This window comes from Maniola hyperantus, chromosome 27 (assembly GCF_902806685.2).
Source record: "Maniola hyperantus chromosome 27, iAphHyp1.2, whole genome shotgun sequence".
NCBI classification, from domain to species: Eukaryota; Metazoa; Arthropoda; class Insecta; order Lepidoptera; family Nymphalidae; genus Maniola; species Maniola hyperantus.
The window spans coordinates 810,707-824,013 of NC_048562.1; the positions used below are offsets into that span (position 1 = coordinate 810,707).

Sequence of the window (13,307 nt, forward strand, 5' to 3'; positions counted from 1 at the left end):
CTCACACTTATATTAGACCACAGCGCTTACCACTGCGCCAGGGCCTTCACCTTTTATAGTACCCGTACGGATTCGAAATTGGGTATTTTACTCCAATTTTTTTATTACTTTATTATAAACTAGGATAAAAATAATGACGTAAACGACGATTTAAATATTTCCGATTAGACAGCGATATAGCATTTTGACGTCACAACTTACTAATGCCATAGTAGCTTCGTGCGGTTTTATACAAATTTTCGTTTTGCGAGAAAGGGATAGAAGACCCTCCCACTCCCAAAATTAAAATGCCTGTAACTTTGTTATTCTTTCTTGGATTTTAATATTTTTTTCAGCGTACGTCATTATTTTTATCCTAGTTTATAATAAAGTAATAATATTTATCGATTTCAAAATTAGGAAAATACCCAATTGACGGATACGTACAAAGCGATTTGCCTCCTCATTTCTTATTCGTACCGCTAAGATTTGGAACAACCTTCCAGCATCAGTTTTCCTCTCCAATTATAGTACTACAGCCGTATTTTTTCGACATTTTGCACGATAATTCAAAAACTATAATGCATAAAAATAAATAAAAATCTGTTTTAGAATTTACAGGTGAAGTTACCTTTCATATTATGATACCCCACCTGATATAGTCACTCACTTCGAAAGTTGAAAATACTAATTATTAGTTCATGACCACAATTTAATTTTTTTTTTGTGTGATCTAACCCTAAATTCACGGTTTTCAGATTTTTCCCCAAATGTCAGCTATAAGATCTACCTACCTGCCAAATTTCATGATTCTAGGTCAACGGGAAGTACCCTGTTTCTTGACAGACAGACGGACAGACAGACAGACAGACAGACAACTAAGTGATCTTATAAGGGTTCCGTTTTTCCTTTTGAGGTACGGAACCCTAAAAAAAGTATGAATGTGAAAGTTTGGGCATGGTTACTTAATGATTCCGAAAGGGCCGAACGGATTTTAATGCAAATTGGCAAAAAAGGTAGATACTGTTATTGCTGTGTTCATAAATTTACGGTCAACTAGTAAAACCACCCTTTCCTTTTTGCGGTCACATTTAGATCTGACGACCTCCCTGGCGCAGTGGCGGGCGCTGTGGGCTTACTTATAAGTGGGAGATCTCCTGGAGATCGGCAGACTTCACACACCTTTGAGAACATTATGGAGAACTCTCAGGCATGTAAGTTTCCTCACGATATTTTTTAAGCAAATGCTGCAAAAAAGCTGCATTGTCATATGGGCCTTTGAAAGTAGTTTCGATAAACTACAAAGTGTCGCTACTAGATGGCATTAAACAGTCGCTTCAGTACTGAGTGAACATGCATATCACTAACTAGCTTATGCTCGCGACTTCGTCCGCGTGGACTACACAAACTTCAAACCCCTATTTCCCCCCTTTAGGGGTTGAATTTTCAAAAAACCTTTCTTAGCGGATGCCTACGTCATAATAGCTATCTGTATGCCAAATTTCAGCCCGATCCGTCCAGTAGTTTGAGCTGTGCGTTGATAGATCAGTCAGTCAGTCAGTCAGTCACCTTTTCCTTTTATATATTTAAGAAGAAGATTTCGTCACTGGCAGTAAGCGAAACCGTGGCCGACTAACCGATTCCTGCCGGTTACGCAATTTTTGATATGTATTTCCTTCGCCGTTAAAGGAAGTGATATTTAATTAATTACTTAAAACGCACATAACTCCGAAAAGTTAGAGGTGCGTGCCCGGGATCGATCCTCCGACCTCCGATTAGAAGGCGGACGTCCTAACCACTAGGCTATCACAGCTTGTTCTATTGTTGAAATACTTAGACTGTCAAAAAAAACAACCTTTCTCTAGATTACTTTAAAACCGGTCAAGTGCGAGTCGGACTCGCACACAAAGGGTTCCGTACAAGATACCTATGTATTGATATGTTTTGATTTTTTATTATTTGTTGTTATTGCGGCAATAGAAACACACACTGAAAATTTCAACTCTCGTCCTATTACGGTTTATGAGATACAGCCCGCTGACAGACAGACGGACGGACGGACAGCGGAGGCTTAGTAATAGGGTCCCGTTGGCACTCTTCGGGTTACGGAACCCTAAAAACCCTCGCAGAGTCTTGTCACTTTGTGGTTAGTACAAAAAGCTGTAACTTGAGAGTTAACACAGAATTCAGAATCAATCTAGAAGTGGTAAAGTAGCGTGAGCACAGCTATGCGACGACAAGCTCCAATGTAGGCCCTTGACTATGATCTCACCTGGTGGTGAATGATAATGGTGGTTAACATAGAAGCGACCTAACCTGGAATGGTTACAGCCTAGTGGTTAGGACGTCTGCCTTCTAATCGGAGGTCGGGGATTCGATCCCGGGCACGCACCTCTAACTTTTCGGAGTTATGTGCGTTTTAATTAATTAAAAACACTTGCTTAACGGTGAAGGAAAACATCGTGAGGAAACCTGCATGCCTGAGAGTTCTCCATAATGTTCTCAAAGGTCTGTGAAGTCTACCAATCCGCACATGGCCAGCGTGGTAGACTATGGCCAAAACCCTTCTCAGTCTGAGAGGAGACCTGTGCTCTGTAGTGAGCCGGCGATGGGTTGATCATGATGATGATGATTAAAGTCAGTAATTACTATTTCTATTGCTGTATTTAAAATTCTGTGATCAAAGGGGCTCGAAAACATGATATCCAACTTTTTCGAGGAGAAAGTCGAAATTTCTAACTCTCTTTAAAATAGGTGTTAATTTCTGTAATAAGAAGCTTCCTGCCTAAAAAGCTTTGTTTATAAAACATCTAATATATTGCCACTGAATTGAAATGAGAATATATCAATTGAAATCTTAAATACATTATTTTATTTTTTTATTCAGATACAAGTTAGCCCTTGACTGCAATCTCACCTGGTGGTAAGTGACGATGCTGTCTTAGGTGGGAGCGGGCTAACCTGGAAGGAGTATGGCAGTTTTTATTAAACCTTTGGTTTATAGACGGCATCGTACCGGAACGCTAAATCGCTTGGCGGCACGGCTATGCCGGTAGGATGGTAATTAGCCTCGGCCGAGGCCTCCTACACCAGACCAGACCAGAAATTTAGAAATTATAAAATTCCAAATCCCTGCCAGGAATCAAACCCGGGACCTACCACTAATAAGACCACAGCGCTTACCACTGCGCTAGGGAGGTCGTCAAAATATAATATCGAGACACAAGTAATTTTAAAAGTTTCTACTGCCAAGGGGGTTAAATAAGGGATGAAAGTCCGTCATTTTTCAAGTTATTTCCATGAAAATTGATATTTGGGTTCTTCTTCTTCTTCATTCTGGGCTGGTTTCCGCACTTAAACGTTTCCGTCTGTTGTGCGTGCATCGCCCCTCCCCGCCGAAGTCACTCCAGCCATCCAAGCTCGCTCCAGAAGCCAAATAGACCGGATATTTGGGGTTTCAGTTACAAACGAAAAAACAGGATTTTTAAAAATTCTACCCCGACGCCGATTTTCTAAATTCCATCCGAGCGAAGCGGGGGTCAGCTAGTTTATATATATTAGGTATACTATACCTACTACATAAGATTCTGTGTATTGCGTGTAAGTACTATCCAACACACTTAGTTTCTCCTTTCACCAAAGGTTGCCTGGTGGAAATTGCTCTGAGCAATAAGGCCGCCTGAAAGAGTAGGCATCCACTAGTTATACACTAAGTAGTCGGTTTTGATTTGTTTTTTGTCAAATAAATTATTACTTATTAAAAAAGAGGAGAGGACGACCAAAGAAAAGGTAGATGGATTGCGTGAAAGAGGATATGCGTGAAAAAGAAGTGGATAAAACGTTAACGAATGACAGGAATGAGTGGAAGAAGAAGACATGTTGTGCCGAGCGTAGCGTGGGATTAGGTAAGGAAGAAGAAGAAGAAGTTATTACTTATTACCTTGCTATCATTCTTGATTTCATGCGTTTCCTACCCAATTGTTTAGTTGTAGACATAATTTTGTTATATTTAAGTATTAATTTTTCATTGGAGACTGTTTAGGTTTAAGTGTTTTAACTTTTATATATTATGTACTTAACTATTTTTGTAACTGTTTGTTTCCATAAAAATAAATAAATTAAGTACATTAAATTAAATTAAAGGATTTTTCGAAAATCTACCCCTTAGTGAGTTAAATGGGGGATGGAAGTTTGTATGAAAGTCCGTCATTTTTGAAGTTATATCGATGAAAATTGGTATTTAAACTTTTGATTAAAAAATTTGTAATTGGGGGTTCGGTCACAAATGAAGAAATACGACGTGTTCACGATTTTTGGAAATTCAACCTCCCCCTCGATTTTCTAAATTCCACCCGAGCGAAGCCGGGGCGGGTCAGCTAGTTTATAAAATAGCGGCTATATTTTTTGATTAGAAAAATAAAATAGACTGACTGACTGACTGAATGACTGACTGATCTATCAACGCACAGCACAAACTACTGGACGGATCGGGCTGAAATTTGGCATGCAGATAGCTATTATGACGTAGGCATCCGCTAAGAAAGGATTTTTGATAATTCAACTCCTAAGGGGGTGAAATAGGGTTTTGAAATTTTGTAATCCACGCGGATGAAGTCGCGAGCATAAGCTAGTGTAAGTATAATTAGAAATCGGTGTAGCAACCCGAAATTGCGTTGTGAGTAGGTAATTAGTTAATTGCAATTTAATTTTGGCAAAAACGTATCTAGATTTTATTTTTGTTTTTGATAATTACTAGCAAAGACGCTATAGAGCATAACTTTTATTTTGATTACTCATTTGATAAAGTCCGTGTCAGGTCGAGATGGCAATCGGGGTATGAGACGAAGGGACGCCTCGCTCACCCGCACGTCACTCGCTCTCGCCCGCAACGGATTAGTGCGGGGGCTGTGCGGGACGTTACCTACCTCTACGATTGGCATTTCGACCTGTCGCGTACTTGTCTTTACAGTATGCGCCCGAAAGTAATGTACATCGACCTTAAGAAGGAAATAGCTGATTTGTAGAGCACCGTCTCTGTAATTGAAACTGACAAAACTTCATATAGGTATGAGTGACAGAGTCAACGCTCTACAAAGCCGAAATGTCATTCTAAAGGCCGATGTATATTACTTTCGGCCGCGCACTGTAGGTAGGTACTTACTTAAAAAGTGGTGATAGACGTCCGCCTTCTTTCAGGAGGTCGGTGGTTCGATCCCGGGCACGCACCTCTAACTTTTCGGAGCTATGTGCGTTTTTAAAACAATTAAATATCCCTTGCTTTAACGGTGAAGGAAAACATCGTGAGGAAACCTGCATGCTAGCAAGTTCTTCATGTTCTCAAAAGGGCCAGCGCGGTGTGGCAGACTGTGGCCTTAAACCTTCTCATTCTGAGAGGAGACCCGTCCTCAGTAGTGGTAATGGGTTGATCATGATGAAGTACATAATTCGCTCTCTCTATTGCCACTTCAGCTTCGAAACCCGTTGAGCTATGTCGGTTACTCTAGTTCTCCTACGGATCTCCTCATATCTGATTTGATCACGTAGAGAAACTCTGCACATAGCTCTCTCCATCGCCCGCTGAGTGACTCTGAGCCTTCGAAGGAAACAAAGTTCGGACTTCCAAAGTTGATCACCCATCCAGAATTGAATCCAGAGAAAGCGACTGCGTATGCACTGTCGCAATTAGGACGCACGTCTTCCAAACCTAACCTATAATCCCAAGCCATCGCCGTCGAGCACGGGTCTCTCAGAATGAGAACTGTTTAAGCCATAGTCCACTATGCTGGCAAAGAGCCGAATGGTAGACTTCACACACCTTTGAGAACATTATGGAGACAGACGGACAGGCAGACAGACAACACAGTGATCCTATAAGGGTTTTTTTCCTTTTTAGGTACGGAACCCTAATAATTTAAAAGTGTTCTTATACAATGGTACGGAACCCTTCGTGTGCGGATCCGACTCGCTCTTATTTTGCATAGAGGCATCTATAGGTTGATGATGATGATGATATTGAATATATTACCTAGCTACATTATCTAGCTTAAAATGTTTGTACAACGAATTATCGATCAAAAACTTAACAAACGATTGCGTTAATGGACTAAGAGCTCACGAGGACCAAACCTTCGTCTAAATAATATATAAAAGGCATTGACTGACTGACAGACTGACTGACTGATCTATCAAGGCACAGCTCAAACTACTGGACGGATCGCGCTAACATTTGGCATGCAGATAGCTATTATGACGTAGGCATCCACTAAGAAAGGATTTTTGAAAGTTCAACCCCTAAGGGGATGCAATAGGGGTTTGAAATTTGTGTAGTCCACGCGGACGAAGTCGCGAGCATAAGCTAGTAATATATAAAAGGCATTGACTGACTGACAGACTGACTGACTGATCTATCAAGGCACAGCTCAAACTACTGGACGGATCGCGCTAACATTTGGCATGCAGATAGCTATTATGACGTAGGCATCCACTAAGAAAGGATTTTTGAAAATTCAACCCCTAAGGGGATGCAATAGGGGTTTGAAATTTGTGTAGTCCACGCGGACGAAGTCGCGAGCATAAGCTAGTTATTTTTAAAAGCTGAAAGCTTCTTTGCGTATTGTCCCCAACACAGGGACGAACGGAACTATCAGCGACTATGAAGTTTGGATCATGGTGACTTTGGGAGATAACAGCTATAAAGGTGTAAAAAATCTTACGCCAAAGTCAAAAATCTATTATTAAATCTATTATTAAATCTATTATCTATAGCTCTTGCCACCATAAATATTCCTGCGCTCATTGAGCCGGCAGGGATTAGTCGGGATGATGGCAAGAGACCTGATGGATTGACGCTGGTTCCCTGGGAACGGGGACGGGCGCTAATGTGGGACGCAACTTGCGTTGACACATTGGCCCCGTGTCATATCAGGAAGACAGCATCAAGACCGGGAGCCGCAGCAGAAACAGCTGAAAACGGCAAGCGGCGCAAGTATGCCTCTCTTATAGAGAGTTACATTTTTGTGCCGTTTGCCGTGGAGACCCTGGGGCCATGGAGTCTTAGTGCTAAAAATTTTTACGAGACATTTCACCGCGATTAATAGCCTCAACTGGTGACAGAAGGGCTGGCTCATTTTTTGCGCAGCGGATCAGCCTGGCTGTCCAGCGCGGAAATGCAGCCAGTATTCTTGGCACCATTCCACGCGGTCATGATTTATATAGTAATTAGATAAGGCTAGCTTTAAGTTTTATTGTATTAAAAAAAAAAAAAAACTAATTTTTTTTTCGGAATAGTATTAGAAACTAGATGATGCCCGCGACTTCGTCCGCGTGGATTTAAGTTTTTAAAAATCCCGTAGGAACTCTTCTAGTTTCCCGGGATGCAAGCTATCTCTATACCAAATTTCATCAAAATCGTTTGAACGGATGGACCGTGAAAAGCTAGCAGACAGACAGACAGACACACTTTCGCATTTATAATATTAGTATAGATTACGTCATGCATTACCAGACACGTAAGTATCGTGGCAACCCTCTGCCAGACGCCCTTAAAGTTTAAAAGTTTACTGAGTATTCCGAAGAAAATATTAAAAAATTAGACTTTATACTTTGACGTATAAGTTTTTTTACACCTTTATTTCCAATAGTCACCATGATCCAAACTTCATAGTCGCTGCTAAATCCACCCAGTGTTGGAGTCAATACGCAGGGAAACTTTCCGCTTTTATAAAATAACGGAGGTCTGGCACGCGCTGGCTCTCCCTGTATTACCAAACAAATCCACTTTAAACCGGTAGTTATTTTATTTAACCAAAATTTCTTTTAAAAAGACAATCGAAATCGAAATTGCATTAGGCAGTACTTTACTTTCTTCGTGTAATAACTCAGTTGCAACAGTTGTAATTCAAAAGTCGAATGTCTCGGACATAACAAGATGGCGCGGATAACTTTGACATTTGTTTTTTTAATTTTCGCTCTGAATAAGGCAAAGGCGGATAACCAAAGAGGTTTTTTAACAGCGTTAGAAGATAACTTGGAAAACAAATTAGTTTTTTATGGTAATATTTTCGCGAAATGGTTGGAAAATGTGGATGATAGGCATTGGGGTAGCAGTGAGTTGGGGAAAATGCTTAATTACAATGAAATTAAGCCGAAATTGAGCAGGATTAGTGATGGTAAGTTTTTTTTAAACATTTAGTAAAGGTTTTGTTGTTCGTGTAACTATACGTATGTGGCGCCGATTCTCTTGTCTTCCTCTAAACTAAATTTAGAGTTATAAATCTGCATCTTTTTCTTTTTAATATTGCTAAAAAAGGACGAAACATGAATTTTACATTTAAAGACTCTAAATTTTAGTGCACGCTACGAATTTAAACAATAGGCCTGTGACTGGCAGCTAAAGTCACAAGGTTTGATCTGCTTTAAACTGTGTCTGCCCTTTTCATATTACGTTAGTAAGAAGAGGATGCGAATAGTCTATCAGAATCAGTACCATTGTGCGTGCTATAATACGTAGTCTCTATGACTGCCTCCGCTACGGCGTAGCCTAGATCTACTCCAGTTTGCCTTTGTTTGCTTAAAACAAATCGCAGAGAACTTGGTAAACGCGTAAGCGACGCGTTTTGCCCGGCGCTTTAGACTTTTTGGGAGTTCAGTTTTTCTCCCGTAGATATGATCACTTCATTATAGAGCGCAGAGTAATTTAGAATCGTCAAACGCATCTACCACTGGTTCGGAATGCCTTTCCTACCGAGAAGAACCAGAAAGAAACTCGGCGGTTGCTCTTTTGAAAGATTTGATATACCTAGGTACAATATTATGCCCATACTTATAATATAAAAACGTAATTGCAGTCCCGCGCATTGCTGGAACGAGCTGAAGATCAAATCCACGACCTTTTATCAGTTCCATAATCTTCGATTGTGTGATATGCCTTTTTCAGGAGCATACTTTTAATAGATTTTTTAAACTTGTGTAAAGGCAACTTCAAAATACTAAGAAAAATTCAAAAAAAAAAATCTAAATATATAAAAGCGAAATACCAACTCACTCACTGGCTGACTGACTGACTGACTAATCACGAAATCTCAGGAACTATAAAGCCTGCAAACTTGAATTTTGGAAGGTAGGTTCTTTCTAGGACGCAGGTGTCACCTAAGAAACGGTTTTGAAAAATTCCCTCCTAAGGGTGTGTGAGGGGGGTCGAAAGTTGTATGAAAGTCCTATGTTTTTGAAGTTAGAGACATGAAAATCGACATTTAGGTTATCAGCTTTAAATAATATAAATCTGTATAAGTCAATGTGGGAAACCAAGGGTGGTAAAATAGGGAGGAAAAGTTTTTATAGAAAGTTTTAACTATTGTTATTTTTACTTGAAATTTGAAACGTAGGTTCTTTCTATTCTAGGGGGTAGGTATCAGATAAGAAAGGATCTGCCTAAATCCCCCCCCTAAGGGGTTGAAATGGGGGTTGAAAGGTTATATGAAAATCCTATGTTTTTGAAGTTAGAGATATGAAAATTGGCATTTAGATATTCTGGGTTCCGTGTCTTAAGGTGAGACTGAGTGAATAGGTAAGTGAGGCCTTTTGCAGCGGGAAAATTTCAGATCTCATGAGAAACCAGAAATTTTACGCGGACGAAGTCGCGGGCAACTGCTAGCCTAAATATATACCTAAAAGGAAAAGGTGAGTGTCTGACTGATCTATCAACGCACAGCCCACCGATCGGGCTGAAATTTGGCACGGAGATAGCTATTATGACGTAGGAATCCGCTAAGAAATAGTTTTTGAAAGTTCAACCCCTAAGGGAGTGAAATAGGGGGTTGAAATTTGTGTGGTGAGTATGTGACGAAGTCGCGAGCATAAATAAATAAATAAATAAATAAAGCCTTTATTCCAATTCGATCATAGTATGGTTTTATACAATTTGTCACAGAAGTTGCATTTAAGTTACTATTATGGCAATTAGAAGTACTTACTTACATATTAAGATTACTATTATTTTAAACATTATTACAAAATTCAATTAATAAAAAAATTAGAATGAAAAATTATCATGAAATTACATAGTCTTAGATTAATAATAATATTGTGATTTTGTAAGTAGTACCATATGTCAAAAACAAATTAGAACACTAAATTTAAATTATATAATATAAACGTCAATTATTATTTTTAGTCAGCAAATTAAATTGTATTTAAGTTTAATGTCATTCACTAATTTCACTATGTCGCGAGCGTAAGCTAGTTCTAAATAATATAACAAAAGGTCCTGATAAATTCAAAGTTAATTTCCAGAATCCCGTGGCATGAAGAAACTATCAATGATGCTATTGCCTATAATATTTCACGTCGGCGCCACGTCAACTTGGCTGATGCTGACAGCACTAATGGCGGCAAAATCCGTCGCCATTGGAATCCTGCTGCTCGTTTTCAAAATCGCCGTCAGTTCTGCTAAGGTAAGATATAATAGTTGTTCAACATCATCATCAACTGTGGATGTTGAGATAATGATACTGCGTAGTTATTCGCCCCTTCCGCTTTCTTTAATTTTTATAATACCACCTACCCTAAGGTTGCCTGGAAGAGATCACTATTTTAGCGATAAGGCCGCCTATTGTACATGCTATGTTTGTTGTATTTCTATTGTTTTGGTTTTGGTGTACAATAAAGCATATTTTACTTTTACTTTATAGTTGGTCCATTATGAACGTGCGAACTGGATCATAAATTATTACAGTTCTTGCAATTCACGAAGGCTAGTGAACTTTACTTGTGGTAACGTCGTTTAAATGGTTATTGCGTAAGTGTGCGTGCATGTCGGACCAATCAGTCGCGAGCAAGCGCTGTCAAACGCACACATTTAGTGTACCTTACGTATACCGATACGACTTAAACACAAGCATGAGTCACTCGCCTTCGTGAAATGCAAGAACTATACGATCATAGGGTTTTGAGAATGCCACGGAAGTTGTTATCCATAAAGGGATATCGCGTTCGGAGTTTAACCGACTTCCAAAAAGGAGGTGGTTCTCAATTCAGCCAGTTTTATTTTTTTAATGTATTTTTTCAAGGTTTCTGGACCGATTTGTAAAATTTTTTCTGTTACACACAACACCAGAACACACGAGTAGTGTGACCAAAGTATAATGTTCCAGATCCATAAGGTTTGTAAGTGCAAGCGAGAGGTGTGATAAAAATTATTTATGGCTCAGTTCGCAAGTTCGTAATGACCCATCTATACTTGTTTTGCGCGCATTTAACTATTAGTTTTTATCTCTACTTCTCAGGTGGCATCTTTCTTCACAGCGTGGAAGCATAACCACCCTCATTACGACTCCTGGACCCCACATTACGAACATGGCAAGTATCTCTAAATGCAGTTTTTAACAGAATCCTATTTAAATAATAAGTACCTACAGTACGCGACAGAAAGTAATGTACATCGACCTTTAGAAGATAGCAGATTTGTAGAGCACTGTCTCTGTCGTTGAGACCGACATAACGTCATAGAATAGAATAGAATGTTTTTTTATTCATGTAAACTTTTTAAAAGTGCTTATGAATAGTCAGGTAGTTTTAATTTACCACTGGTTCGGAATGCCGTTCCTACCGAGAAGAACCAGCAAGAAACTCGGCGGTTGCTCTTTTTAATTTTTCAATTTACAATGTTATTATACCGTACTATACAAGCCATTGCAGCCCGGTGCATTGCTGGAGCGAGTCAAATCCAAGCTTTTTTATCGTTTACATAGTCTGCGACTGTATAATATGCTTTTTTTAGGAGCATACTTTTAACACATTTTTTAAACTTGTGTAAAGGCAAGTCTAAAATTGCTTGTGGAATTTTATTATAAAATATTACACTCATTCCCACAAATGACTTTCGCACCTTCCAGAGGCGGAGCGCAGGAGTAGCTAGCTTATTTTTGTTTCTAGTTTGCCTATCATGGAGATCACTGATTTTTTTGTAACTGTGAATGTTTTGTCGCACAAAAATTATATTATTGTAAATATATTGGGAAGCTACTGTAAGAATACCTATTTCCTTAAATATCTCTCGTAGGGAATCGCGCGGTTTTAAATTATAAATTGCACGTATAGGTATGAGTGACAGAGACAACGCTCTACAAAGCCGAGATGTCACTCTAAAGGCTGATCTACATTACTTTCTGCCGCGAAGGACTGTATAAATGTAATATTATAATAAATTGATCTGTTTTTGCTTACAGGTCACTATCGCAACATAGATGATGCCGGTAAGAATCAAAATATTATATCTTAAACCTTTTTAAATAGGATTTTGTTAATCATACACAGTTTGTCCGGTGGGAGACTTCGGCCGTGGCTAGTTACCACCCTACTGGCAACGCCGTGCCGCCAAGCGATTTCGCTGACCTCTAGCATCAGTCGTCTAGCGTCAGTTTTGTCGTGAACTTTTACAAAATATAGGATATTTTTTATTTTTTCGCGTTTTTTTGTGGTATCATATCAGTAATCATCAGTACTATCGCCCGTCTTTGTTTTTGTGGTATCATATCAGTAATCATCAGTACTATCGCCCGTCTTTGTTTTTGTGGTATCATATCAGTAATCATCAGTACTATCGCCCGTCTTTGTTTTTGTGGTATCATATCAGTAATCATCAGTACTATCGCCCGTCTTTGTTTTTGTGGTATCATATCAGTAATCATCAGTACTATCGCCCGTCTTTGTTTTTGTGGTATCATATCAGTAATCATCAGTACTATCGCCCGTCTTTGTTTTTGTGGTATCATATCAGTAATCATCAGTACTATCGCCTGTCTTTGTTTTTGCCAGCGTTCTGGTAACATCCTGTATAACGTGCACTATCCGATATGCACAACCAAAAAAATTTATGTATTATAGTCCCGCAAATTGGTAATGCGCGTGGCTGCCATTTTACTGACGTCAGCACTAGACTGAAGTTTCGAGCTGAAGGTATATTTTTACTTAAATATACGTCAAAATGATGTCATTTCGATGTTAATGAGACATGGTTTCACCGCAATAGCAATTTGCGGGACTTATCCGGAACCCTTCGTGTGCGAGGCTGACTCGCACTTGACCTTGTTTTTTTAATTTCAGGTCCTCACAGCGATTCACATTACGTTTCATACAATCCTGATCCAGTTTGGAATACAGAATACAAGACTTTGTCTACCAACTTGGACTCCGAGCGTTATGAGGAGGCTGATTTGGAAGAGAAAATTGATAAGAAAGCATAGTTCTGTTGTAAGTCCCGCAAATTGCTAATGCGCGTGGCCGCCATTTTAGCGACGTCAGCACTAGACTGAAGTTTCGAGCTGATGGTA

The 13,307-nt window shown here is 39.3% G+C and overlaps 1 protein-coding gene across 2 annotated transcripts; it reads left to right on the forward strand.

Moving 5' to 3' along the window:
• Nucleotides 1–7,880: 7,880 nt before the first annotated feature.
• Nucleotides 7,881–13,307, forward strand: LOC138404365 (uncharacterized). 2 transcript variants are annotated; one of them, XM_069508087.1, is made up of 5 exons: nucleotides 7,881–8,147; nucleotides 10,270–10,430; nucleotides 11,262–11,334; nucleotides 12,204–12,230; nucleotides 13,081–13,307. In XM_069508087.1, the coding sequence occupies exons 1-5, from the start codon at nucleotides 7,907–7,909 to the stop codon at nucleotides 13,218–13,220; spliced, it is 642 nt and encodes a 213-aa protein (XP_069364188.1). In that variant the 5' UTR covers nucleotides 7,881–7,906; the 3' UTR covers nucleotides 13,221–13,307. The 2 variants fall into 2 exon arrangements, with proteins under 2 accessions (XP_069364188.1, XP_069364189.1); XM_069508088.1 differs by lacking the exon at nucleotides 7,881–8,147 and adding an exon at nucleotides 9,443–9,657.